General features: G+C 44.4%; 1 protein-coding gene across 1 annotated transcript in view; it reads left to right on the plus strand.

The window, feature by feature from the left end:
• The window catches only part of LOC147444999 (uncharacterized), an 86,316-nt gene extending 63,936 nt beyond the window's left edge, over positions 1-22,380 (plus strand). Inside the window, exons 2-6 of the mRNA XM_086527490.1 lie at positions 2,098-2,290; positions 2,376-2,462; positions 19,767-20,069; positions 20,199-20,388; positions 20,558-22,380. Coding sequence (XP_086383616.1) covers positions 2,098-2,290; positions 2,376-2,462; positions 19,767-20,069; positions 20,199-20,388; positions 20,558-21,729 — 1,945 coding nt within the window. The 3' untranslated portion in view covers positions 21,730-22,380. The remainder of the gene's footprint in view (positions 1-2,097; positions 2,291-2,375; positions 2,463-19,766; positions 20,070-20,198; positions 20,389-20,557) is intronic.
• Positions 22,381-23,939: the final 1,559 nt, after the last annotated feature.

Consider the following 23,939-nt stretch of genomic DNA (forward strand, 5'->3'; position numbering starts at 1 on the left):
CAGCAGGATGATAGTGATGCAGGAGGGGCGACCTACACTCCAGCTTGCTATGGAGCTTACTCCATAGGAGTGGTGCAGTGAGAGAGAGGAGTGTTGGGAGCTCATCAGTGGCCTGACACTTTGGTTCATTTGGCGGGCCCGTTGCTTCCGCATCTTTGAGGCTCGCCCCGTGCCACCAGCAGAGATTGTTCGCGATTTTTGGCTAGAGCTGATCCACACTCTCAGAGGATAGCTCGAGGGACTACAGGGCAGCTCTGACCGCATGCGGGAGCGCAGAGAGGCTTTCCTTCGACTCTGGCGTCCTGGGCCTTTCTACACCATGGTCCAGGGTGTACTCCGATGGCACTACCGACCACCTGTGTGGCTTTTCCCTCCCCCCATTTCTTGATTTAGCCCCATTGTACATATGCTGGTTTTTTTTCATTGGGAGTCTCCCACCATGGTTGTTGTAGCCCTCTCTTGCAGAGGTGGTTGTAGCCCTATGGGCAGTTTCAGTAACTAATAGAAGGATCTTTTTCTCGGGAAAAAAAAAACTCTAGAGCTCATACTTCACTTAAAAGAAGCGTTGAAAGGAAATAAATGCAAGGTGAAGAAATCGCATGCGTAGAGATTTTGCGAGGGCAACTCCTATTGCAAATGACGTGTGGAGAGAGAGATCTTCTCGTGCAAATTTTCCAGTGACGACCACCGAGCCAAGCAAGAAAGTAAAATCCATGGTGGCAATTGAAGTCTACACTGGCGCTCTGCTCCCTCTTCAAACATCCATGTTGGAGTCTACGCTGGGTGGTTGTGAGCAAATGCACACTACTAGGTGTGCTATGCACCATACAGGTGCCCCCCTTGAACAACATAGAGAGACCACTCTCCCTCTCTCGCTCTCTATTCCTCTTTCTTTCTCTCTTTCTCCATCGTCCCGTTTTGCACATAAGAGTTTGAAGAACTTAATAAATGGAAAAATGCGTACCGACTTCAAAAAAAATAATAAAGCAAAGGTAAAAGATGCTGATTTTTTTTATAAATCAGCAAATCAGATAGCAAATTTCTGAATTTCATTGGAAATCAGATGAAAAATAATGAAACTCTTTGTTTTATAGTATAAAAGCAAGAGAATTTGACTAAATTTCTGCAAATCTTCTAATTTTCAGTATAAAACAAAGACACATGCAATTTTTACCACCTACATACTTGTTCATGAGAAGAACAATAAATAAATAAGCAACATTTCATCGAATATTACATGAAATTAAGGTTATCCGACTTAAACCAAGCCATAGGTGTGCACATGGTCCTTCCTGTAGCCAAGCCGACTCTAATACCATGAAACGAACTAGAGGGAGGATCTCTTGACTACACGGACCGCCTATGGACATGCATCGGACGAATCACCCGACTTCAACCACATCCGACAGTACCCCTTTGCTTGGGCCAACGTCCGAGGACATAGGTTGCTTGGACCAACGTTCGAGGACATAGGCATGCACTTCTAAGACGGGGCGTCCCATTCTACCCGACGGCACCTCTTTGAGGTGACCTCGCACACTCCTAACCTTGCGGGCTAACCACTGGCACTCTGCCAGTGGGAGTTGATAATTGCAAATGAGGCCTTGGCCTCTTTTTATAAAAGTGACAGACCACATTGGCTGGTTTCACATTACGTGCGCCGGGACACTCGACACCCATCCTGATGGTGTCATAAACTAGATCCCCTCTCTTGTGATCGGGACATAACACTCTCCCTTGCGCGCATGCTTTTTCTCTTTGAAAGCCGAGAGTTCAATTTCATGCATCTTCTTGAGCACCTTTCTTTCTTGGTTGAGCTTGTGTAGAGATCTTAAGCACTTTAGAATAAAGATCTTAAGCACTTGAGAATACTTGTATGTTTGTGTAGAGGGTCCAATTTTAAGGCTTTTGGCAAAGCGGCAAAATAAGTCAATCAATGACTGCACAATTGGTTTTATATTGAGATTTATTTCCTGTTTTTAATCTTCTGTACTCTATGCCATCCCAAATAAAATAACTATATTGTTTGGTCTGCTAGAAACTTCAGGACTTCCAATGACTTATATTTGTTGATCTGGTCCATGTGGCTTCTATCAGGTACACAACAAGTACGATACTGACTTTGCTCCAAGAAGTATATAACACAGCTGGAAGTAAGGTGGATTGGACAAGCATTGTGAAGAATAGCAGTACTGGTATAAATAGTGCAAGAGAGTATCAGACTCTATGGCGACATCTTGCATATCGTGTGACTTTCCCAGATAACGTCGAATGTGATGGAGAGCCTTTGGTACAGCCTATATTTAGCTGTCAATTTTCTTTACTATCTTGTTCATGTGAAATTTTATCATAAGCACTACATGATTATCTTTTAGGAGGATGAGAGTGACTTGGAATTCGAGGTTGAGCCTTTACCAGGAGTGGGCCCTGATGTTGCGTCCAATGTAGCAGCTTGTGTGAAGGTGGGTTCAAATTACAAACCTGCACGTTACTAGTTCCTAAGTATGTCCTTAATGGTTCTTTCTGCCTTAATGCAAGTCATCCATTTTGTGCAATGCTTTATGCCAAGAACTTTTGAAAGTCTGTTTGGTTATTTGTGGGTTAGAAGACAACTAGAGCTTCTTCATTGATAATTATTTATCTCAGGGCTTTTTAGAAAAAAATGGTTTTTTTTATTTGAGCAATTTAGTTTAGGGCAAAGCTTTCTTTACTACCCTAAAAGTTCGTTCTGAGCTTCTTCATGCAGCCATGTTTCCAGACCTGAGATTCTCAATGCAGCCATGCTTCCGGACTGAGAGAGAGAGAGAGAATTTTATCAGAGAAGAGCGTACTATTGTGAACCTTACGAATTGCAACCTTCCTGGCAGCTTTACTTGCGCCAAATCTACTACGTATGCAAACGCTTGTCTCCACAGCAGAAGCTGTTTGCAGCAATCTATTGGCTGCCCCAATTTGCTACTAGCAGGACTTGCTGTGCTTGTTGCGAAGGCTCTTGTATGCAGCATCACGTCGTTAGCACCCTTGCGTGCGGTCTAATTTGCAGTTAGCGAAAATCGGGGTTTCAGTTTCCTAAGTTTGTTTTTAAAAAATTTAACGCACCAGAGGGTCCATAGAGGGAGGTTTCCATTTCTTCCAAATATTAGTTATGAAACATGGTCGGGCAAGGGCCACGCGCAGGCATCACCATGGCCACCTAATTGATGCACCACGTGTTGGGAACGACGTAGAGAACCCGTAGCAACGAGCTAGGAACCTCCTCCTCTAGTGACCCACCCCAGGAGGAGGATGCACTCGAGTGTCCAAGGGCAAGAGCCCTAGCAATGTGAACACGAGGTGAGCACACTCTTCTCTTCTTTCTATACCAATTTGAGAGAGAGAGAGAGAGAGAGAGAGAGAGAGAGAGAGAGAGAGAGAGAGAGAGAGAGAGAGAGAGAGAGAGAGAGAAATGAAATGAAATGTTATATTAACGTCTTCAAAAGGCCAAAGTGACCTATGAGACCAGAAAGTTACAATGTGGTGGATCTGATACAAAGTCAGAGTCAAAGTAACAAGATGACAACAATGACAAAAATGAAATGACAAATGTCACAATAAAATACTATGGAATCTTAAACTACTAGGTGTGAACTAAGCAGCTAGCTGGGATAGCTAGATCACAAGAGATCCAGCATCGGTCGTCGCTGGCGGATCTCATCAATCTCCTCCATGGTCAGTAGTCTGACCGGGCGTCGTGCATGTCGAGCCAAAGTGATCCGAATCCTCTGATGCAGCCTCCGTCGATGCTGTGTAGTCCTCCGCAGTCGTGGGCGTCTGAATCTTCCCAGCTCAGTCGCTCGGTCGATCAGTGTGCCTTTGGTCTGAGACGACGAGCTCTGCTGTGGTAGTAACTCCTCCGGGTGTCCAGTGGCAGCTCTAAAGAAATCTGTGATCTGTCTCTGGGACTGGCTAGCCTCTCCTCTCATCAGGCTCTCTTTGTGTCTGCGTAGCTCGAGCAAAAACAAACCCAAGCATCTCTGATCCTCGTACTGCATGACTCTGGAGAATGGTCCAAAGCCCTCTGTGAACAAGCAATGGAAGCGGCCTCGTATCTCGTAGTAGACGGGGCAGTGGCATGTGTAGTGCAACTCTGTCTCAGGCTTGATGTCACACAGGGGGCATGTCCTAGCCTCTGCTGGTACTCCAATGTATCTCCCAGTCTCGATCTGCAGCTGGTGTGAAGATGTACGTATCTGGCTATAGCACATCGTATCCCATGAGACAAGTGGGTGTCCATGTATCTGGGCCTCGTCACAAAACCATCAACCGTAAGCCGGAGGAGATGCTCTCTGTAGAAAGCCATCTTCGTGCCCAGCTCCTGTGCTGGTTGTATCCATGTCCTCCTGGTGTCTAGCTGAGTCAAGTCTTGGCGGATGAGCCCGGTGATCTCGGATTGTGTAAGAGTCAGAGAGGGTGCATCCAGTGAGTACTGGAAGGTAGGCAATCTGTCTATATTGAACCCATGCGCGTGAAACCATGATGTCATCTCCCCATACCAGCATGCTGTATCTCCCTGCATGGCTAACTGTCGAGAGGACTCAAGTGCAAGGCGGGCATATCTGTCTTTGGGAAGTTCCCACATGCGGTGTATGAAGGAGACCGATCTAGTGAGCGCCTCAACCACTAGTGGGGGGGCAGCTAGCTCTGCTCGAACAATAGCACGTGGTATTGAGGCCTTGGCTCTAATGAGCCGCGAGATCATAGAGACCAGAGGCTTCTCCATGTCCCCCCATCCATCACTGCGGCCTGTCCTCCCGTGATGATCTAATGAAGGTCCCCAAATCTCAGCTCCATAAAGCAATGCAGAAACCACCAGAGTGTCAAAGAGCCAGAGCTTCATCCGAGGCTTCAACTGAACCTGTGAACACATCCTTTGCAATCTACCCAATGCTGCATGGGCTTTGGTCAGTCTAGTCTCTGCTGCCCTCCTCAATGAAAATGCTGGCCCACTAAAAACCACTCCGAGGTAAGTGTACGCCTTTGTATATTCCACAGTCTCCTGGCCGTATGTGAATGCTGGCGCTGACCTCCTGATCCACTGTGGGGTGGTATTAAATACCATGACCTTGGTTATACCAAGGTTGACGGAAAAACCACTTTCCTGAGCAAACCTATTCAAAGCATCCAAGTGACGTTGCATCCCCTCCGGAGAGTCGGAGATCAACACAATATTATTAGCATATAACAATAATGGAATCCATGTCCCTGCCAGCTGTGCACCTCTATCACCATCTCTCTCAATGTAGTCAGAAACCTCATCCACATACATACCAAATAGAGTAGGAGAGAGAGAGAGAGAGAGAGAGAGAGAGAGAGAGAGAGAGAGAGAGAGAGAGAGAGAGAGAGAGAGAGAGACGCCCGCACAAATTATAACAAAAATAGTCTTGCTTGGTTGGCATTGTCATAGTAGTTAATGTGTGAATTTGTGTAAGTATGTAAATAATAGTCATATAGGATGCTTTGGGTAAGTTGCTTGATAAGTTTATTTTTAAAACCAAAAAAGATAACCCAAAATAAATATAGAATATTTTGTGAAATACATTTGTAAAATTAAAACCTCATTTTTGGGCACTTCAGCCCGTGCAAAACACGGAAATCCGTACAGCAATGCCATGTGGCTATCCAATGCAAATCACGGAAATCTCAACCAGCCTTTACGCTTTTGATTTATAGGGTTTAGGCCCCTCGGCCGGTGCTCCATAAGTTGTTCAAGCTTCGAGTTTTAAACCTCTAACCCTCCGGTCATCTCGGACAATCTTTTAAGTTGGATATGCTACGTCACAAACTTGTGACATACTCCCCTTTTGCACGAATTGTAATCGCCCTTGACTATGCCTGCAAACTAGCTCAGTAGATACTGACTCTATGTACCCATGCACTATAGGAAATTTAGGGAGTGAAGAAATGGAAATGTACATATATTAAAATGAACTCCATTCACAATCTCTTACATGTGAGCCTCATATAATTCAATACATGTGAGCCTCATATATAGGCTTTGGAACTTGCAGCCATTTGCTAGAAGCATTGCACCACTTCCCTATTGGTCCAACTGATCATTTCATCCATTGAAAATGACTAGAGGGGTTTCCCACACGCTCATACTCGTCAAGCTAGGCTTAACCCCAACATGCACTTGACTGCACACATCCAACACTTGCACGAATATATCAGTTCTGATCAATCAAAATTTTGTTGGGGGTTCTAAACACAAATCATGATTATTGTAACATATTTAGCAATCACATCCAGACCTCGTTGACCCTGATCATTTTACGGATGTCTCGATCTACTGAATCTTGTTACTATCGAATTCATATCTTTTATCACATTTCAAACATGCCAATGACTATCAAAAAGAGGACATTATATTTACAGAGCACGTGTTTCCTCATTATATAGTTCACGCTGAACACTGAGGTACAACATTCAATGTAGTCATCTCATCTCTTGATGCACCTAGATCTCTGTGTAGCCATCTCATCCTTTTGGAACTCTTGATGCACTAATGTAACAATGTCAGACTTTGTAAAAAATTAATTTATTTACGAGAAAATAATTATCTAATTAGTTGTGTGCACATCAAAATAGAACTAGCAGTTCTAGGACCTCAGGTGCGCCCAAATTTGGGCTAGAGCACCTCAGGGAGACCCTAACAGAAAATACCATAAAGCTCTAGTGATTGGGAAATCAGGTCTTCAATAAAGGGGTAGATAGTAGCCTCAGATTTCACGCTCAAAAAATTACGCGCGTTAGTGCAAGCACAGGAATGAGATGGGGTCCTTAGAACAGTAACCCTAAGGCTTGAATTATTTTTACGACCTTAGGAATTAGGATAAGTCAATTGAAATATTTTAAATGGTTTGTGATGGATCAAATGGCCGGACAAGTGCGAACAGGTAATGCAAGAGCAGTGTCCATACGGCATTGTGCTGGGGAGCAGCTAACATTTCACTAGTAGCATCTGTGTGTGCATTTGTGAGTTAATTTGCACATTTTATTAATAGCTTAGGGACTTTTAAAATGTGAGAGTTGAATGGTTTTTAAGTTTTTAAGTAAGTGTGCCACTTGGCACACTTACCAATGCAAGTGACTCTTTCACTCTCACTCTCACCCTCCCTCATTCTCTAGCGCCCCCTCCTCTTCTTGCTGGCTATTTAGGAGCACCCCCTTCCCCTCTTCATAGGTTGGCAGTGCATGGTGCACCTACCCCCCCAAAAGTGACCGTGCTCTACTTATCGGAGCTCTCCATTGAAGCTAGAGAATCAGCCCTTGTGGTGTATGTGGAGTCTTGGAGCTCCTATCACTTAGAACAAGGTTTCTCTTGATCATAGGCTGCAGTGGGGGAAGATTCATCGCGAAAAAGTACAAGGAAACTCTCTTTCTTTTTTGCCTAGCTGCTACAAATTCTCTGTTTTAGCCCCTAATCACCTCTATTAGGGTGAATTTCAGCAAAGCACTCTTAGAATCTAGTTCTTCTCTACCTACACTACGGGTACGCAAAGTTTGGTGCGATTTCATCGCGACTTAGATCTCGCTGATCTCTAAAAGATGTCTAGATACACTAAATTCATCATCAGATAAAATGTTGTAGACATTTCATCTTTCTCTTAGACATACCATGTAATCTGAAAATCTGTGAGACAAACAACTTAGCCAAATGGTCGTCTTTAACTGTCTTCTTTACTGGAATGAAGTGGGCCTGTTTGCTGAATCAATGGATGACCGTTCAAATGTCATCATGCCCACTCTGAGTCTTGGGAAGATAAAAAATGAAGTCCATTGCTATACTCTCCCAAGGTTAGCTAGGAATAGGTAAAGATAGTAGGAGACCAAGTGCCTTATGCCGATCAAACTTGACCTTCTAGCATACCAAACAATTGTGAACAAACTTATCCACATTCTTTTTGAGTCTTGGCCAATACAATTATTGCTTGGCACCTTTCAAGGTGGTGTCGATGCCACGATGCAATGAAATAGGTGGACAATGGCACTCTGTCGAAACCTTGTTCCTTTTAGAGTTACCGGGGAACGCCATCCCATGGGCAGGGAACGCCGGAACGGCGTTCCGGGGGGGTTACATGGTCTGGAACGGCCCGAAACGGCCAGACGTTCCGCAGGGACTTTTGGTACCGGAACGGCAGGCCTGGAACGGCCCGGAACAGCTGGGAATGGGCAGATTTTCAGATTTTGGTGATTTGTCTTGTGAGCCTTCCCCTTGTTAAATGTCCCTTCCCCCACCCCTTACCTTCACTATGCACACAAGCTTTCAAGGGCCAAAGCTAAAGCTCTACCCTCTCGACTCTCGACTCTCAAGCTCTAGCCTCTTTCAAGCTTTGAAGTCTAGACTCTAGAGTCTACAAGGCTAAAAGCTCTCCCCCTCTCTCTCAAGCTCCCTCCCTCTCTCTCTCAACTTTAAGCTCTCTCTCGAGTCTCTCCCCCCTTCCCTCTCTCCCCCTCTCAAGCTTTCAAGTCTACACGACACACGTTTGTCATAGTAAGACTGAATGGTCTTCAAATCAAGTGTTTTGTGAGTGTTAAGAGTCAAAGGACTCTGATCCTACTTCTATTCAATCACAAAGAGCTTGAAATTGCATTATTTGGGTGTTTTTATGCCTCCCGTTCCGCGCCGTTCCCGTTCCGGGCCCCTCCCCGTTCCCCCGTTCTGCGGGGGATCCCGTCGCCGTTCCCGTTCCGCGTTCCGGGTAACTATGGTTCCTTTGCTCCTTAATGAGTAACACACAACATTGTTTTCCGTATTAAGTATCAATCCTTTAGAGTATAGCCTGCAACTATCTCCCCACTTTGCAACCGGTCAAAGAGTCTGCAAAATTGTGATCTGTGGCGTACTAATCAACCATATCCTTAAAGTTCTGATGGTGAACGGCCGAAATAACCGATATCTGTGGCTTGCAAGAAAATGTGTCTGCCACCAAGTTCTTCTGTCCCTTAACATGGACGATGTGAAAATGAAGTTGCGACAAACTATTTGCCCATCTCATTTGTTTGTTCGAGAGCTGTTTTTGGACAAGAAATATCTCAAACTTTGGCGATCGGTGAAAACTATAAAATCGGCTCTGAGCAGAAAATGGCGCCATTGAGTGAGGCCATGGATGACTGTCAATAGCTCCTTTTCATCAATTTGTGCAACCCGCTCTAGTCGCGAGAACATTCTACTCTCATAAGCTACAACATGGCCCTCTTGCATTAAGACCGCTCCGAGACTGCGACGCATTCATCACAGTAAACCTCAAATGGCTTTTGCAAACCTCGTAGTACCCATTTTATCTGAGTCGTTATTTTTTGAGTCTTGAATACCATAATTTTTGATGGTCCCCAAGAAAAAGGAACCCCTTTCTGTGTCAAAATGGGTAACAGAGAAGCTATCACTGTTACATGCTTGGGCACCCCAAGTCTAGATTCTGTCGTGACGCAATAGGGATTCACTTCAAAACAATTTCACAATTCACAATTCAAGAGTCGACACGGCTCGGCGTAGTTCCGTGCCAAGAGAGATTGGTCCCAAAGACTAGCACCCCTTTTCGTATTTCTTTTATATTAATCTTTGAGCAAAGTACAGCTACCGTCGGGAACCTCCGCTCTCAGACTATGCGTTTAGATGCTCTGAGAAGTGAGGCCCTTAGGGCTCTGTTATTCTTACAAGGGATACCAAAAGCAGAGCCCCAAAAGCAGTTAAAACTCAAAAGCAAAAGTTCCATAAGCAACTGTTTCCAAAAATGTGCCAGTAAAAGCAGTCAACGTAATTTGCGGAAATCTGTATTGTCTGCCATGTCAGAATTAGGGAGAATCTTTTTACAAGCACAAGAACTGGAGAAAACCCCTCCTTTCTAATTCTCAGACTTGATGGTGGTTCCTTCTCATGACGGAAATCCGAGAGACGAGCTCTCAATCCTTTTTCCGTCTGTACTTGGAGTCGAGGCTCTGCACACAATTTCTGAATTCCGTTCCCGGAATTTCCAAGCGTAGGCCGAGGCCTTCCTGCTTTCTCCTTCGCAATGAAGTACCTGCAAATACATACAAACACGGGACAACAATTCGTATGGCGAATCCACAATTTGATACTTGTCGCTCTTTGCACGGAAAAGCGACCTCCGTGTTCCGTAGTCTCGCGATGACTTCCTGGCAGAGCTCCTCTTGCTGGTGCTAGCAACTCTGTTTGCAGAGGAGGGGGCGTGTGATGCTTTTATAGGCTCCCGCACCCGGCAGCAATAGGGGAGGTGGTGGCGCTAGAGATAGGAGAGAACCTGCGGGCTGTTTATGCAATGCTCTGAGAGCAGGAGAAATTGTACGTAGCTTTTTCTTGCAGCCAGTGCTGGTATTTTTGAAGCCCTCTTTTATTATTTTAGTGGGTTGCCCACTTATTAAGTGGGCGGCCGGTCACTTAAAAAAAAAAAAGTGAACCTAGACAAAACTCAATAAAACTCAGTGAGCTGAAAATTGATGCTAACATGCACATTCCAGGCGTCCCGAGGTGGAGTTCTCAGGCACAGATGCAATGCAAACACATATTTCTCGCGGGAAAGCGTCTGCTTTTCGCGAAAGACACTTAAAATATTTCACTTTTTAAGAAAAGCTTCTCAGAACCTGTCTTTATTCTTGTGCTTGCGTCTTTACGCATATTCCTTTTTTCTAGTTCGGGTTTCTTGCCAGACCCACAGAATATTCCCTTTCCGATGCTCCCGTCACCCATCACGTGACACATCGGGAATATCCGTTTCCCGGTCTCTCCTACCAAACTAACGGTACAACCCCTTCGCGATGCTTAATGTTACCCATCATATGACGCATCAGAGTTTTCCGTTCCTGATGGCTTTTTAATAATTCCATTAGATCTACAGTTCCTAACCTTACTATTCAAGTGCACATATTTAAATATTCTAATTTCAATAAAAAGAAATTACTCAGAAAAATAAGAAAGTAGTCCATTTAGCAACATCCCTCTGGCTTCTAAACAGTTGTCCTCAACTGTAGGGCTTGTACATATCCTTCAAGAATCTCGAGATAGGATGCTTATTCTTGCTCGGTCATCCACTGAGCGTCTGGAGTAGAATAATTCTTAAACTTTTCCTATACTTCCGTGTAATCTTCCCAGACTTGAGTGGCTGCTCCTGATGATGAATGATCTGCTCTAGTTGGAGTATTTCTTTTGTTTCCTCAACCTCAGGAGGTTCCTCAGCCATAGGTTGACTTGGAGGCGGTCCCACATATGGCCGGAGTAAACTAACATGGAAAGAATTGTGGATCTTCCAATTAGATGGTAAATCTAATCGAAATGTCACATCGTTCACTTGGTCAATTATCTTAAACGGCCCATAATAATGATTGGAAAGTTTTACCACTTTTTCCTTTATGAGTCGCTTGTTTCTTTAGTCTTGCCTTCTCAAACTTGAGTAAGACTAATTGCCCGACTGTCAAGTCCATTTCCCTTTTGTGCTTGTCTGCAGCTTTCATATGTTTTTCCCGAGAGCGCAAAATTGCTCTCTTAACTTGCTCGTAGGCGGTGTCCAAATCTCGGACAAACTCATCTGCTGCAAAAAATCGGTGGAAGCAAAGGCTTACCATAGAGAATCTCAAAAGGTGCTTTCCCCGTAGACGAATGTACGGTATTGTTATACGCGTACTCGACAAGGGGCAAATACTTCTCGAAGTCAGATTGTCTTTCTGACACATAAGATTTCAACATATCCAATACTGTGGAATTAGCCATCTCACTCTGCCCATCTGTTTGAGAATGATATGCAGAAGAAAAATTCAACTTCGTGCCAAGGTTATCAAACAAGGCACGCCAAAAGTTTTCTGTCATGCGAGGATCTCAAACACTCACAATAGACTTGGGCATCCCATGATGCTTAAAGATTTGTGCTAGAAAAATCCTAGCCATATGATTCGCTTTGATTGTTTTCTTGACTGGAATAAAGTGAGCTTGCTTGCTAAATCTGTCCACAAGGTTCATATCTCATCTATAAGTCCTTGGGAGATCCATAATGAAATCCATGGCAATACTCTCCCAGGTTGATCAGGCACAGGCAGAGGTTGGAGTAACCGAGGCGTCTTATGGTGATAGTACTTTACTTTTTGGCAAACCAAGCATTTCCTGACATATTGATCAATGTCTGCTCGAAGGCTTGGCCAAAAGAAATATCTTTCCAATGCTAAAGTCGTGGGGAGAATTCCCCGATGACCCGCATAAGGTGAAGCATGTGCTTCTTCCATGCTTTTCTTTCTCAATGTTTTTGCACGCAAATTGCTTGGTGGTGATAGAGTAAACCATCCCAAATCGAATAGGGATATTCATCCTCTTCGTTCTATAACTTACTCCAAATGGAGGAGAAGTCTGGGTCATTCGGATACAACTTTGGAAGTGATTCCAATTCTTGGTGATACATAGAAGTAAGTGCATTCACCCTAGGCCGTCTAGACAATGCGTCTGCAACCACATTCTTACTCCCAGCCGTATGAAGGATCTGGAAGCGAAACATGGACCAAAAGTTGGCCCATCTCATCTGCTTCTCGGATAATTTCCGTTGCGTAAGGAAATACAACAAACTCTGGTGATCGGTTTTGATCACAAAATCCGCTCCTAGAAGATAATGCTTCTAGGTAGACAAGGCGTGAATCGCAGCCATAAGTTCTTTCTCGTAGATCGAGGCATGCAATTCTACATCCTTAAGTCGTCTACTGCATGGCCTTCTGGTTAAGCACTGCAACGATGTCCCTTTCAGATGCTCCCGTCACCCATCACGTGACGCATCGGGAATATCCGTTTCTTGGGCTCTCCTACTAAACTAACGATACAACCCCTTCGCGATGCTTAATGTCACCCATCATATGACGCATCAGAGTTTTCCGTTCCTGATGGCTTTTCAATAATTCCAGTAGATCTACAATTCCTAACCTTACGGTTCAAGTGCACATATTTAAATATTCTAATTTCAATAAAAAGAAATTACTTAGAAAAATAAGAAAATAGTCCATTTGGCAACATGCAAACTTCCGAATGAATGGCCGGTAATACAAACATAAGCCCAAAAAGCTGCCCCGAAGATTGGCGCCTTTGGGTGTTTCTTTATTCGATTGAAAATGGACAATCCGAACACTTGAATCAAACTCTCACCAAGCTGCTCAAACGTGTCAAGGGCTGAAATCGCAGGTTTCCGACCTGATTTTGGCAGAATCACGGTGCTAAAACCCCTGTAGGTCAAAAGTACACCTCTTGGACGGATTCCCTTCATTTTAGAAGCTTGTCGGTGAACTGTAACAGAATTTTAGCGTGCTGTAATTCCCTGTTTTGTCACTGCCAGGTGCTCAAAGCCCTATCTAAGCATCCCAAGGCCTTCCCGAGGCTCCCTTGTGATTTCATGCAGCTTAGGTGCGAAACCCTTAACCTACAGTGTAACAAACTGTTGACGTGGCAAAACCCTAAAGAATGGAGCTAACTTACATATCCCGGCCAAGGGGCCTAAACCCTAAGAAGAACAAGTAACAGAAGAAGAAGTCCTACCAACTTATGGGGACCTCGTCCGATGGGGCCCCAAGTGACATAAAGGATTAAAATAAAGCATGATCCAAAAACACGCAAAAACTGATGATGTGGCAGCTTTTCGAAAATTGCGCTGGCATGATGACGTGACAGGTTGTACAGATTTCCGCGTTTTGTGTTCGTTGATGACGTGGCAGGCTGTACGGAATTCCGTGATTTACGTTGGCAGCTTTTTGGTTTTGCTTTTGGACTAGATGCTTTTGAGTTTGAAGGCTTTTTACTGTAAACTGCTTTTGGGGCCTAGGGCCTTTAAATATGAGGTTAGGGCTCATTCTCTGGCATGCTTCCTGGAGAAGGTGCAGAGTCTGGAGTACCGGCTTGTACTGTGCTGATCCAATATAAAGAAATACCGAAAGGGGCGCCAAGGTTTGGGGCCAATACTCTCTGGGGATGAATTACGCCACTCCGTGTCGCGTGTCGTCTCTCTTTTTCAGTTCAATTGCTATTAAAGTGCTAAAAGTCTATTCAGTCTGTTCTTTTCTATTGGCATGTGGTGCCCGTCTTGTGACAGTGGTATCAGAGCATCAGGCGTGTGCTTTTCTGAAAGCATACCGCTCCTACAAAAGAGCAGACCGAGCTATTGGATTTTTTTTATTTGAGGTATCTTCACCTCCGACCCCGGTTTATTAGCCACTCCCACCCTTACTTCATCGCGCATCGGGTGCGCTCCCATCTTCACCGCTCATGTCTTACAGGGCATAAGCCAATTAAGATCACTTGCAAGAGAAGGATCTAGATTTGTTTCAAGTCACTGTTTTTCTCAGAAGCAGTGCCATGCAGATGTTGATGTCTACAGCTACCAAGCAGCATACTCCAAGTACTTGGCAAGCTTTCAAGATTTTTTTTTTTTTGCCCGAGTTATATGGTTTCTGACATCTTCCTTTGGAGTGCAACTTCTGGCAGAGTGGGGTATCCTGAAGTGCTTGCCATGGAGACCCTAGAGATTATAACTTGAAATTTCTCGACATCTCTCAGTAGATGTCTCTTCACGAGAAGATGACCTTGGAGATTCGGTGTGATTGCTATCTTTTGGGACTACCATGGCCGCCAAAGAAAACACTCTGTCCAAGAGCTGATGGACCATGCTGTGCTCGGCTACAACCCTATGGGATGAACCTAACCCTAATTTTTGGTGTAGGTTTCAGGATGGAAAGTCAGTCGACTTTTCGAGCTCGATTGATGTCGAGATTGCTTTTTAAGTTTGAGTTCTGTTTGATCTTGTTTGGTGATCCTGTTTGGAATTTGTTTGAAATGGATGGTATCTGTTTTGAACTTGTCTTGGTGCCGATTTGAATTGTTTGACTCTGGTTTTAATACTGGTTTCAATAATTGGTGATTTTACTCCCGGGTGGAAAAGTGAGAAATACTGTTTCCGTATTGTTTGAACCTCGGAACGACGCAGGCCGATGCCTGGGGAGCGTTTCGTTGTATGTTTGAAAACCTCCGAATGGCGCAGGCCGATGCCTAGGGAGCGTTTGGTTGTATGCTTGTAAAATAATTGTTGTTGTGACTCCCGGCCCGGACCTAGATGGTTATGCAGGAGGAGTATGCAGTGGTTACTCTTAGCACCTTCAAACGACGCAGGCTGCGGTTTGGGGGGCGTTGGGTTGTAAAAGGCCTCTATATCTCCCGGCCCGGACCTTTTTAGGTTATACGGGAGGAGTGATGAGGGAGTCGTTGAATATCTCCCGGCCCGGACCTTGTTAGGTTATGGGGAAGGAGTGTTCATCGGCGGCTTTATGTTTCTATGTCTTGTAACATGCATATGTGAGCATTTGTGTTGCATTGTGATGTGCCAATTATTGAATATTCCCAATTGGATGAGATTGCCTGGGTATGTAATTTTAGTGCATCAAGACACCTGTGGAAGATCAGTATGGTCTGGGTGTGATGGCTAATTTTACTACGCCGGATTATCAAGAGTTCTGATCTGGACGAAAGGAGAAGCTAACTCCTTGATCAAAAGAGCAGAAAGGAGAAGCTAACTCCTTGATCAAAACAGCCGAAAGGAGAAGCTAGCTTTTTGATCAAAAGAGCAGAAAGGAGAAGCTAACTTCTTGATAAAAAGAGCAAACTGATTGTCCCTCAGAATGTCCCTCGGAATGACCCTCGGATTTTGTTTTTTGAGCTAACTTGAGTTGTTTTGCAGATATGCTATAATCGCGGACGATTACTCTCTTTCAAGAAGGGGAGATGTAACAAACTGCTGACGTGGCAAAACCCTAAAGAATGGAGCTAACTTACATATGCCGGCTGAGGGGCCTAAACCCTAAGAAGAACAAGTAACAGAAGAAGAAGTCCTACCAATTTATGGGGACCCCGTCCGATGGGACCCCAAGTGACATAAAGGATTAAAATAAAGCAGGATCCAAAAACACGCAAAAACTGATGACGTGGCAGCTTTTTGAAAATTGCGCTGGCATGATGACGTGGCTGGTTGTACGGATTTCCGCATTTTGTGATGGCTGGTGACGTGGCAGGCTATACAGAATTCCGTAATTTATGTTGGTAGCTTTTTGGTTTTGCTTTTGGACCAGATGCTTTTGAGTTTGAAGGCTTTTTACTGTAAACTGCTTTTGGGGCCTAGGGCCTTTAAATATGAGGGTAGGGCTCATTCTCTGGCATGCTTCCTGAAGAAGGTGCAGAGTCTGGAGTACCGGCTTGTACTGTGTTGATGCAATATAAAGAAATACCGAAAGGGGCGCCAAGGTTTGGGGCCAATACTCTCTGTGGTGAAATTCCGCCACTCCTTGTCGCGTGTCGTCTCTCTCTTTCAGTTCAGTTGTTATTAAAGTGCTAAAAGTCTGTTCAGTCTGTTCTTTTCTATTGGCACATGGTGCGCGTCTTGTGACATGCAGAAAAACATAGCAGGCTGTAATTCTCTGTTCTGGATCGTTTCGAGCGGAGCAAACACGTCTACGAGTGTCCTAAGAGCACGCGCACGCAATGGGACAGTCCCCCTGTGATTTGGATGAGTCTACACGCGAGAAAACTCTCCAAATTTGCAATTAGAATTTTTTTGCCCGAAGTTACATGCCTTAAGACATCTTCCTTTAGAGTGCAACTTCCGGTAGAGTGGGGTATCCTGAAAGGCTTGCCATAGAAACCCTAGGACATGAAAACTTGAAATTTCTCGACATCTCTCACCAAGTGTCTCTTCTCGAGCTGATAACCTTGGAGGTCCAGTGTGATTGCTATATCTTGGGTTACCATCATCGCCACAGGAACATTGTCTGTCGAGGCTATTCAAGCGCTTATGGACCGTCGGCTACGATCTTATGAAAGAAATCTATTCCTAATCTTGGTGCAAGTTTCAGGATGGAAAGCCAATCGTCTTTTCCAGCTCGACTGATGTGGAGATTGCTTTTTATGTTTTAAGTTCTGTTTGAGAACTTGTTTGGTGACCTTGTTTCAAATTTGTTTGGAATGGATGGTTTCTGTTTTGAACCTGTCTTGGTTCCGATTTGAATTGTTTGACTCTGGCTTTAATACCGCTTTTCAATGATTGGTGAATTACTCCCAGGTGGAGTAGTGAGAAATGATATTTGAGAATGCTTGCTCATACTCATGGCCCGGACCCTTGTGGTTATTTGCGGGGTAAGTATTAAATGTTTGAAAAGTGTCGTTTTTACTCATGGCCCGGATCCTTGTGGTTATTTACGGGGGGAGTATTAAGAAGTCTGAGCAGTGGCTACTCTCAGCACCTCCAAATGATGCAGGCTGCGGTCTGGGAGGCGTTTGGTTGTAAAAGGCCTCTATCTCCTGCCCCGAACCTTTTTAGATTATGCGGGAGGAGTGATGGGAGGCGTTTGGTTGTAAAAGGCGTCTATATCTCCCGGCCCGGAACTTTTTAGATTATGCGGGAGGAGTGATGAGGGAGTCGTTGAACAGCTCATGGCCCGGACCTGGATACTTATTTGCGGGGGGAGTGCTCATCAATGGCTTTATGTTTTAATGTCTTGTAACCTACATATGTGAGCATTTGTGTTGCATTGTGATGTGCCAACCACTGAATATTCCATATTGGATGAGATTTTTTGGGAAACCAACCACCAGGATATCAAGAGTTCCAATTTGGAATGAGGCTCCTTATTGGAAGCCAACGACCCAGGATTTCAAGAGTTCCAATCTGGAATGAGAAAACTGATTGTCCCTCAGAATGACCCTCATAAATTTTTGAACTAACTTGAGTTGTTTTGCAGATATGCTGTTATCACGGATGGTTACTTCTTTCAAGAAGGGGGGATGTCACAAATTGATGACGTGTCAAGCCACTGAAGAATGGAGCCAACGTGCAAATCTCGGCCGAGAAGCCTAAACCCTAGAAGCAGCAGAAGAAGTTTCACCAACTTGCAAAGTTTGGCCGAGTGGCCTATTTTTAAAGAAGAGTTCCCACCCACTTATGGGACCCCGTCCGATGGGGCCCAAGGGACCTAAAGCCCTGAAAATAAAACAGAACCACACACACACTCAATCTCTTGTGAAAAAGGTGATGACGTGGCAGTTGTAGGGACGCCCGTGATTTACGCTGATAACGTGGCAAGCTGTATGGACTTCTGTGAATTGCACTAGAAGGTGCTGTTGTGGCAGTTGTACGGAATTCCCTGTTTTGCGCTGGCAGCTTTTGGGAAAGATGTTTTTGGACCGATGCTTTTGAGTTTGAAGCTTTTCATAGGCTAAGGGCCTTTAAATATGTGCCATGGGCTCAGTCTCTAGCACGCTCCCATGTGGAGGTGTAGAGTCTGGAGTACCGGCATTGTACCGAGTGCAAGCAATATAAAGAAATACCGAAAGGGACGCCAACGTTTGGGGCCAATGCTCTCTTGGGATGGAACTCCGCCACTCTCGTCTCATGTCGTGCATCTCTTTTAGTTAAGTTGTTATTTGAAGTGCTTAAAGTTGTTCAATCTGTTCTTTTCCTTTGGCACGTGTGCCGGCCGTGTGACATGGTGTGTGCGCGGACGGTGGTCTGCTAGTGAAAGTGTGAAGTTGTGAAGGTGTTTTCGAGAGGACAAGGGTGCTGTGAATGCCTTGAGCTATAGAGAGGCCTTGTGTTGCGTGCTGGGTGTGTTCCCCGAGTCCCCCTCTCCAACGTTCTTAGTCATCACATCTAGATCTCGCTGATCTCTCACAAATGTCTTGATGCACTAAGACCACGCATCTTGTTTATCTCACCCTAGCTGGAACTCTTAAAATTTTATGCAGAAACCCTAATTTACTGTTGAAAATCCTAGTTTTTTCCAAGTTGTCGGTTCCAAAAGCTCGTCCAAAGGATCAACTTTGCCATTTGCAACATTTCCAAATTCTCTTCCATTGAAGAGAATTTTGAAATCTTTGATACACAGAAAAGCGTCAAAAAGCGTGGCTTCTTAGAGGACAAAGAGTTTCGTCACACAATGCCTTTTGCACCATTATATTGACCAATGCACTTACACTGATCGTTAAGATGGCAACGGGGAATCTCAGGCTACGTTGCATGAGAACAAAGCCATTGAGAATGCTTGGATATAATGGTCAGCTCCTATGAGGTGTGCTTCTGAATTCAACATCTGTGCCTATTCTGATGGTTTCCTTTTTGTACAGCATTTGCGTGGCGTTTCCAGTGATATTGATGTGCATATGGGCACTTATTGAGACTGTATATAGCTGATTTTCCATGTTACATAATCTGATATATGGATGCATCGTCCTTCACAGTTCATGATAGAAATTGTGCGTGGTTTGTGTAACCAGCACAATTGGTGTCTTTGAAAAAAAAAACAGAAAAAAGATTTTCTATTATATAGAAAATTGGTGTCTATTAAACAAACAGCTTGAGAACACAGTCACCAAGATAAAACGAACGAATATGCTGTTCACAAAATCTTTTGATTTTTAATCTCTCAGATCTCCTAATATATATGTTTCTTTTGAAACCAAGATGCGGAAAATCTACCTTATACCATGTCACAAGTTGTGTCTTCTATGCACTATGGGTGTCTTCTATGCACTATGGATTCTGCTGCTATTTATGGGTAAAGCATCACCAGTATGGTATAGCTAACATTAAGTATGTATATTGGAATGACACATTGTATTTCTGGAATCATTGGTTTGTGCTCTGTAGTTGCGCTCCAATGTATTCTTCTGTTAGTGTATTTATAGGTGCTTATTTCATTTCTATGGACAGATTTTGGCTGCATCAGGATCTGTAGCAAACACTTCCTCAAAGAACCAAGAAGCCTCCTTCGTGATTGATATACCAAACTCATCTAGTGGCTGGGAGGTTAGAGGCAATGGTCAAGTTTCAAATGTCATTGTTCAAGGTGCTAATACCCCAGAAAACCAGCCAGCAAGAAAGAAACGAAAGCTCTGGACTTCTGAGGAAGACCAAGAGCTTATTGCGGCAGTGGAGAAGTGCGGAGAGGGTAATTGGGCAACCATGTTAAAAGGTGCATTCAAGCATGAACGGACAGCTGCACAACTCTCTCAAGTAAGCCTCTTTAGGAAAAGCCCGTGAAGCATTTTGTGTATGATGCAAGTAACAGTAATTGAGGGGAGTATGTGTCATTTTCTTACAATGTACTCACTCAACTAGTTTCATGGGCTTTGCATGTGAAAGAGATGGGCTCTGATAAGGAAAAGGAGAGATTCTCAGACTGGAATTAGCCAAAATAACACAATTGATAACCAACCCATGGTGACTGGACTCACAACATCTGTAAGCACTCAGCTTCCAGTGGAAACAGCCAATGTCTTGCCTGCAGCAGCAGATTGCCAGAAAGACTGTACACCTGTAACATCAACAGCTGGTAGGCTCATATACAGAGCATTGTTTTTTCCTTTTGCTGCTTTGGATGTACATTGCTGAGTCATGTGTAACCCCACTGTGTCTTGATTCTAAGATGTTCTCAAGTGTTGGTTGTACTTCCGTTAGTAGCCAGAAACTGTCTAAAATGAGTGCTGATCTGTTTGTCGCAGGGGTTGGAAATGTGGCTCCCTTGCCTGCATCAGCATCAAAAAGCATTTTAGTACAGGATCAGAACTGCAATGATGGAAGTACCCCTTCCCTTGCACAACCAGCTGGCAAGGGTAGGCCACCAATGAAGAGACCTGCAGTTTCAGTATTACAGCAGTCGCGAGCAGCCAATCCCACACCTGGCTTAGTGAGCTCTTCATCTGGGCAGGGTACTGGTGTAGGTGGTGATCTTCGCTCAACAAAGTCAGTGATTCCGTCTTTGCCAAGCAGTGGTGCAGTTCCAGCTCGTTATAGTGTCTCTTCTGGTATAAGAAATACTGCAGTAAGCTCTGTTGGACGTCAGGTGCCAAAATCCTCTGCTGGACCTGATCCCATGATACAAGCAGCAGCTGTTGCAGCAGGCGCCCGCATAGCTCCAGCATCAGCAGCTGCATCCTTACTTAAAGCTGCCCATGCAGGTAATGTTGTGCATATTGGACCTGGTGGAGTTTCAATGGGAAAAGCAGGGTCTCAAACTCAGACAAATGGGAATGCTGCATGTACCACTGTTAAGGCTGGCTCTGGTGTTGGAACCCGAACTTCAACAGGTGCATTGGTGCATTATATTCGCACAGGAACTGGGTCTTCTCAATCCTTGCATCAAGCAAATCAAAGAGCATCCCAGGCAAAAGGTCAGTTTGTGAAGAGTGGCTCTCCTCAGGTAGCTCGTCCAAATGCTTCAGCAATATCTTCTCCTGGACCTTCTGGTCCATTGCAAAAAGCGCTTACTCCAACTTTCATGCCCGCCTCTGGAATGAGAGAGAAGACAAGTTCTGTGTTACCTAACGAAGGCCATAGCATAGCCAATGATGCTACCACTACAAAATCTTCAGAACGATGTCTTGACGGAAGCAGTCCATTCTTGGAAGGGATCACAAAGGTTAAGGATCAGGACTTGGCCACAAACTGCCCCAATGACAGTGCATCAGAATCCTTACCATTGGGGCAAAATGTTGTAGCAGAAAAAGGCTGTCTTCCGAAAAGCAATGAAGTGGCTGATGTAACTTGTGTTACTGCACCTAGCATTATCTTAGAAACTAAAGAAGATCCATCCGCTTCAAGTTTGATTCAAGACAAAGCGACAGAATCAAACAGCAAAGATAGGCCTCAAGACCCTGGTCCTTCAAAGCAGTGATTCTCCTGGTGTACATTGAAGCGACTCTTCATCAGACGGACAACTTGTTTTGAAACTGGTTGTCCATCGTATATTCAATTGGAGACTTCTTGCTCGTGATCAGCAGTTATGCTAATTCCACATTAGATGGCTTAAAGCCACAGAAATCTGGTTGTTCAGCGTCAGAATCTCTTGACAAAGCCCATCTACTACGGGAGTCTGCATGGAGCATCCACAGAGATGGTAAAATTGAGGCCTTTTAGCACCCCTTCTAAGTGAGATCGATTCCGGAATTATCTACATGTAGCATCCATTTACGCACTAAGGGACTAGTACATGATCAATGCTCCCTTGCTTTGATTTTTAAAGAATTTTACTCATCTCTTAAGCTGAGTTTGTATATTTTTGTAACTCTAGAAACTTCTTCAACTCAAACACAGTTCTTTGTAAATCAAGTTGCAAATATACATGGAGTTTGAACTGGAAAGCTTTGTGGTTTGATGTGTCAAACAAAACCGTCACAAGTGACAGAGCCACCCGGAAGGTTGCAGGATAGTGGCCCCAAATTATGATTAGAAATTCCGATCAACCCCCTTGTGTGAAATACCTGGTATTCTGTAATTTGTGTTTTTGAGGTTACCTCCTCTGTAAAAAAGTTCAACTGTTCTCAGATGGAATTTGTTGTTTTTTAGGTTACATTCTCATATGACTTCGACCCTCTGAATTTGTAAAGTCGGTACTGTTATACACTGTCTACGGTGAGACAGTTGCCTTTTGACAAATCTAGATAATAAGGTCAGCCCTGCAAGCATAGATTGAAACATACGGGAAGCATACGCTTACGCATATGCACAGTATGGAAGTATGTTGTAAGTATGTTTCAGATCGACAATCTGAAACATACGTGGCTCTAAATTTCAGCCTTAAAGAAACCTCTTTGGGTGAAGGTCCTGAACTTCATAAATGAGTCCAAAGAACGACCAAGAAGCCACATAGCAATTTGTGCCCTAGACACAACATTCTTTTGAGACTAAAACCTAGAATGGTATTCCAGAATAGACACAAAGGCCCATTGGAAGTAACCATCCGTTCTTTTCTGGGTTTTATTTCTTTTCTATTTTTTGGGGGGGAGAAGGGGGAGATTGTGCACAGTATGTTGAGATCAGTTGCCATGCCACCCGCGTTCACTCACGCTTGTGTTTTCTCCTGCTTTCACCTTGACATGTTAGGTGAGGGGTTTGTGGGTAGTGACCGTGGTTCTTGCTGCTGCTTCGGTCTACATGTATGCCTGCATTGATGAAAGTATTGAACGCACAAAATTTTCCTGATGAGCATGCTGTGGTGGATGCAGTCTCATAGGTCATTTTGGCATTTGAAAACGCTTAATATAACACTTCATTCCAGTTTTTTTAATATAATGTTTCATTCAATTTCGTTATGGACTCGAGGGACGGTGTGGTGGGGGGCAGAGAGAGAGAAAGGGAATAGGGGATGAAGAGCGGTGGCAAGGCACCACACAGAGAGAGAGAGAGAGAGAGAGAGAGAGAGAGAGAGAGAGAGAGAGAGAAGGGGAAGGGAAAGGGCCAAAGAGAGGGAAGAGGGAGGGGCGAGCGGAGAGAAAGAGGTGGGGGCCAAAGATGTGTGTGTGTGAGAGAGAGAGAGAGAGAGAGAGAGAGAGAGAGGAAACGGGTTGGAGGAATCATGAGGGGGAGGGGCGAGGGGGTTTGATTAAAAACAAAATTCAAAGGCACTAGCGAAATTGCTAATGCCTTTGTTTTTTTGAGAGAGAGAGAGAGAGAGAGAGAGAGAGAGAGAGAGAGGGAGAGGGAGAGGGAGAGGGAGAGAGACAATTTTAACATCGTAGGAAACTATTGAGAGAGAGAGAGAGAGAGAGAGAGAGAGAGCCTGGGAGAGAGAGCACGATAGATAGTGAAAGATATATAGAGAGGGAGAGTCAAGAAGATAGAGAGATAGTGTGTGTGAGAGAGAGGAGGTCCTTGGCTACTCCACTGGAGGGAGAGACGCCAATGGGCAGCGGTGACAGGAGTAGGGGCAACACATGGTGGTAGTAAGCTAGCACCACTAACCACTAGTGGCGGGTTAGGATGGTGGTGGTGATGGGTGCTAAGGGGTGGCAATGGGAGGTAGTGGTGGTGGGATGGGAAAAAAAAAAAGCTCGCTCCATAACCGTCCCCCACCCCAAAAGCATGGCATTGAAGTGCCCATAAGTT

The sequence above is a fragment of the Adiantum capillus-veneris genome, chromosome 13, assembly GCF_014529385.1.
Source record: "Adiantum capillus-veneris isolate H3 chromosome 13, ASM1452938v2, whole genome shotgun sequence".
Taxonomy (NCBI): Eukaryota; Viridiplantae; Streptophyta; class Polypodiopsida; order Polypodiales; family Pteridaceae; genus Adiantum; species Adiantum capillus-veneris.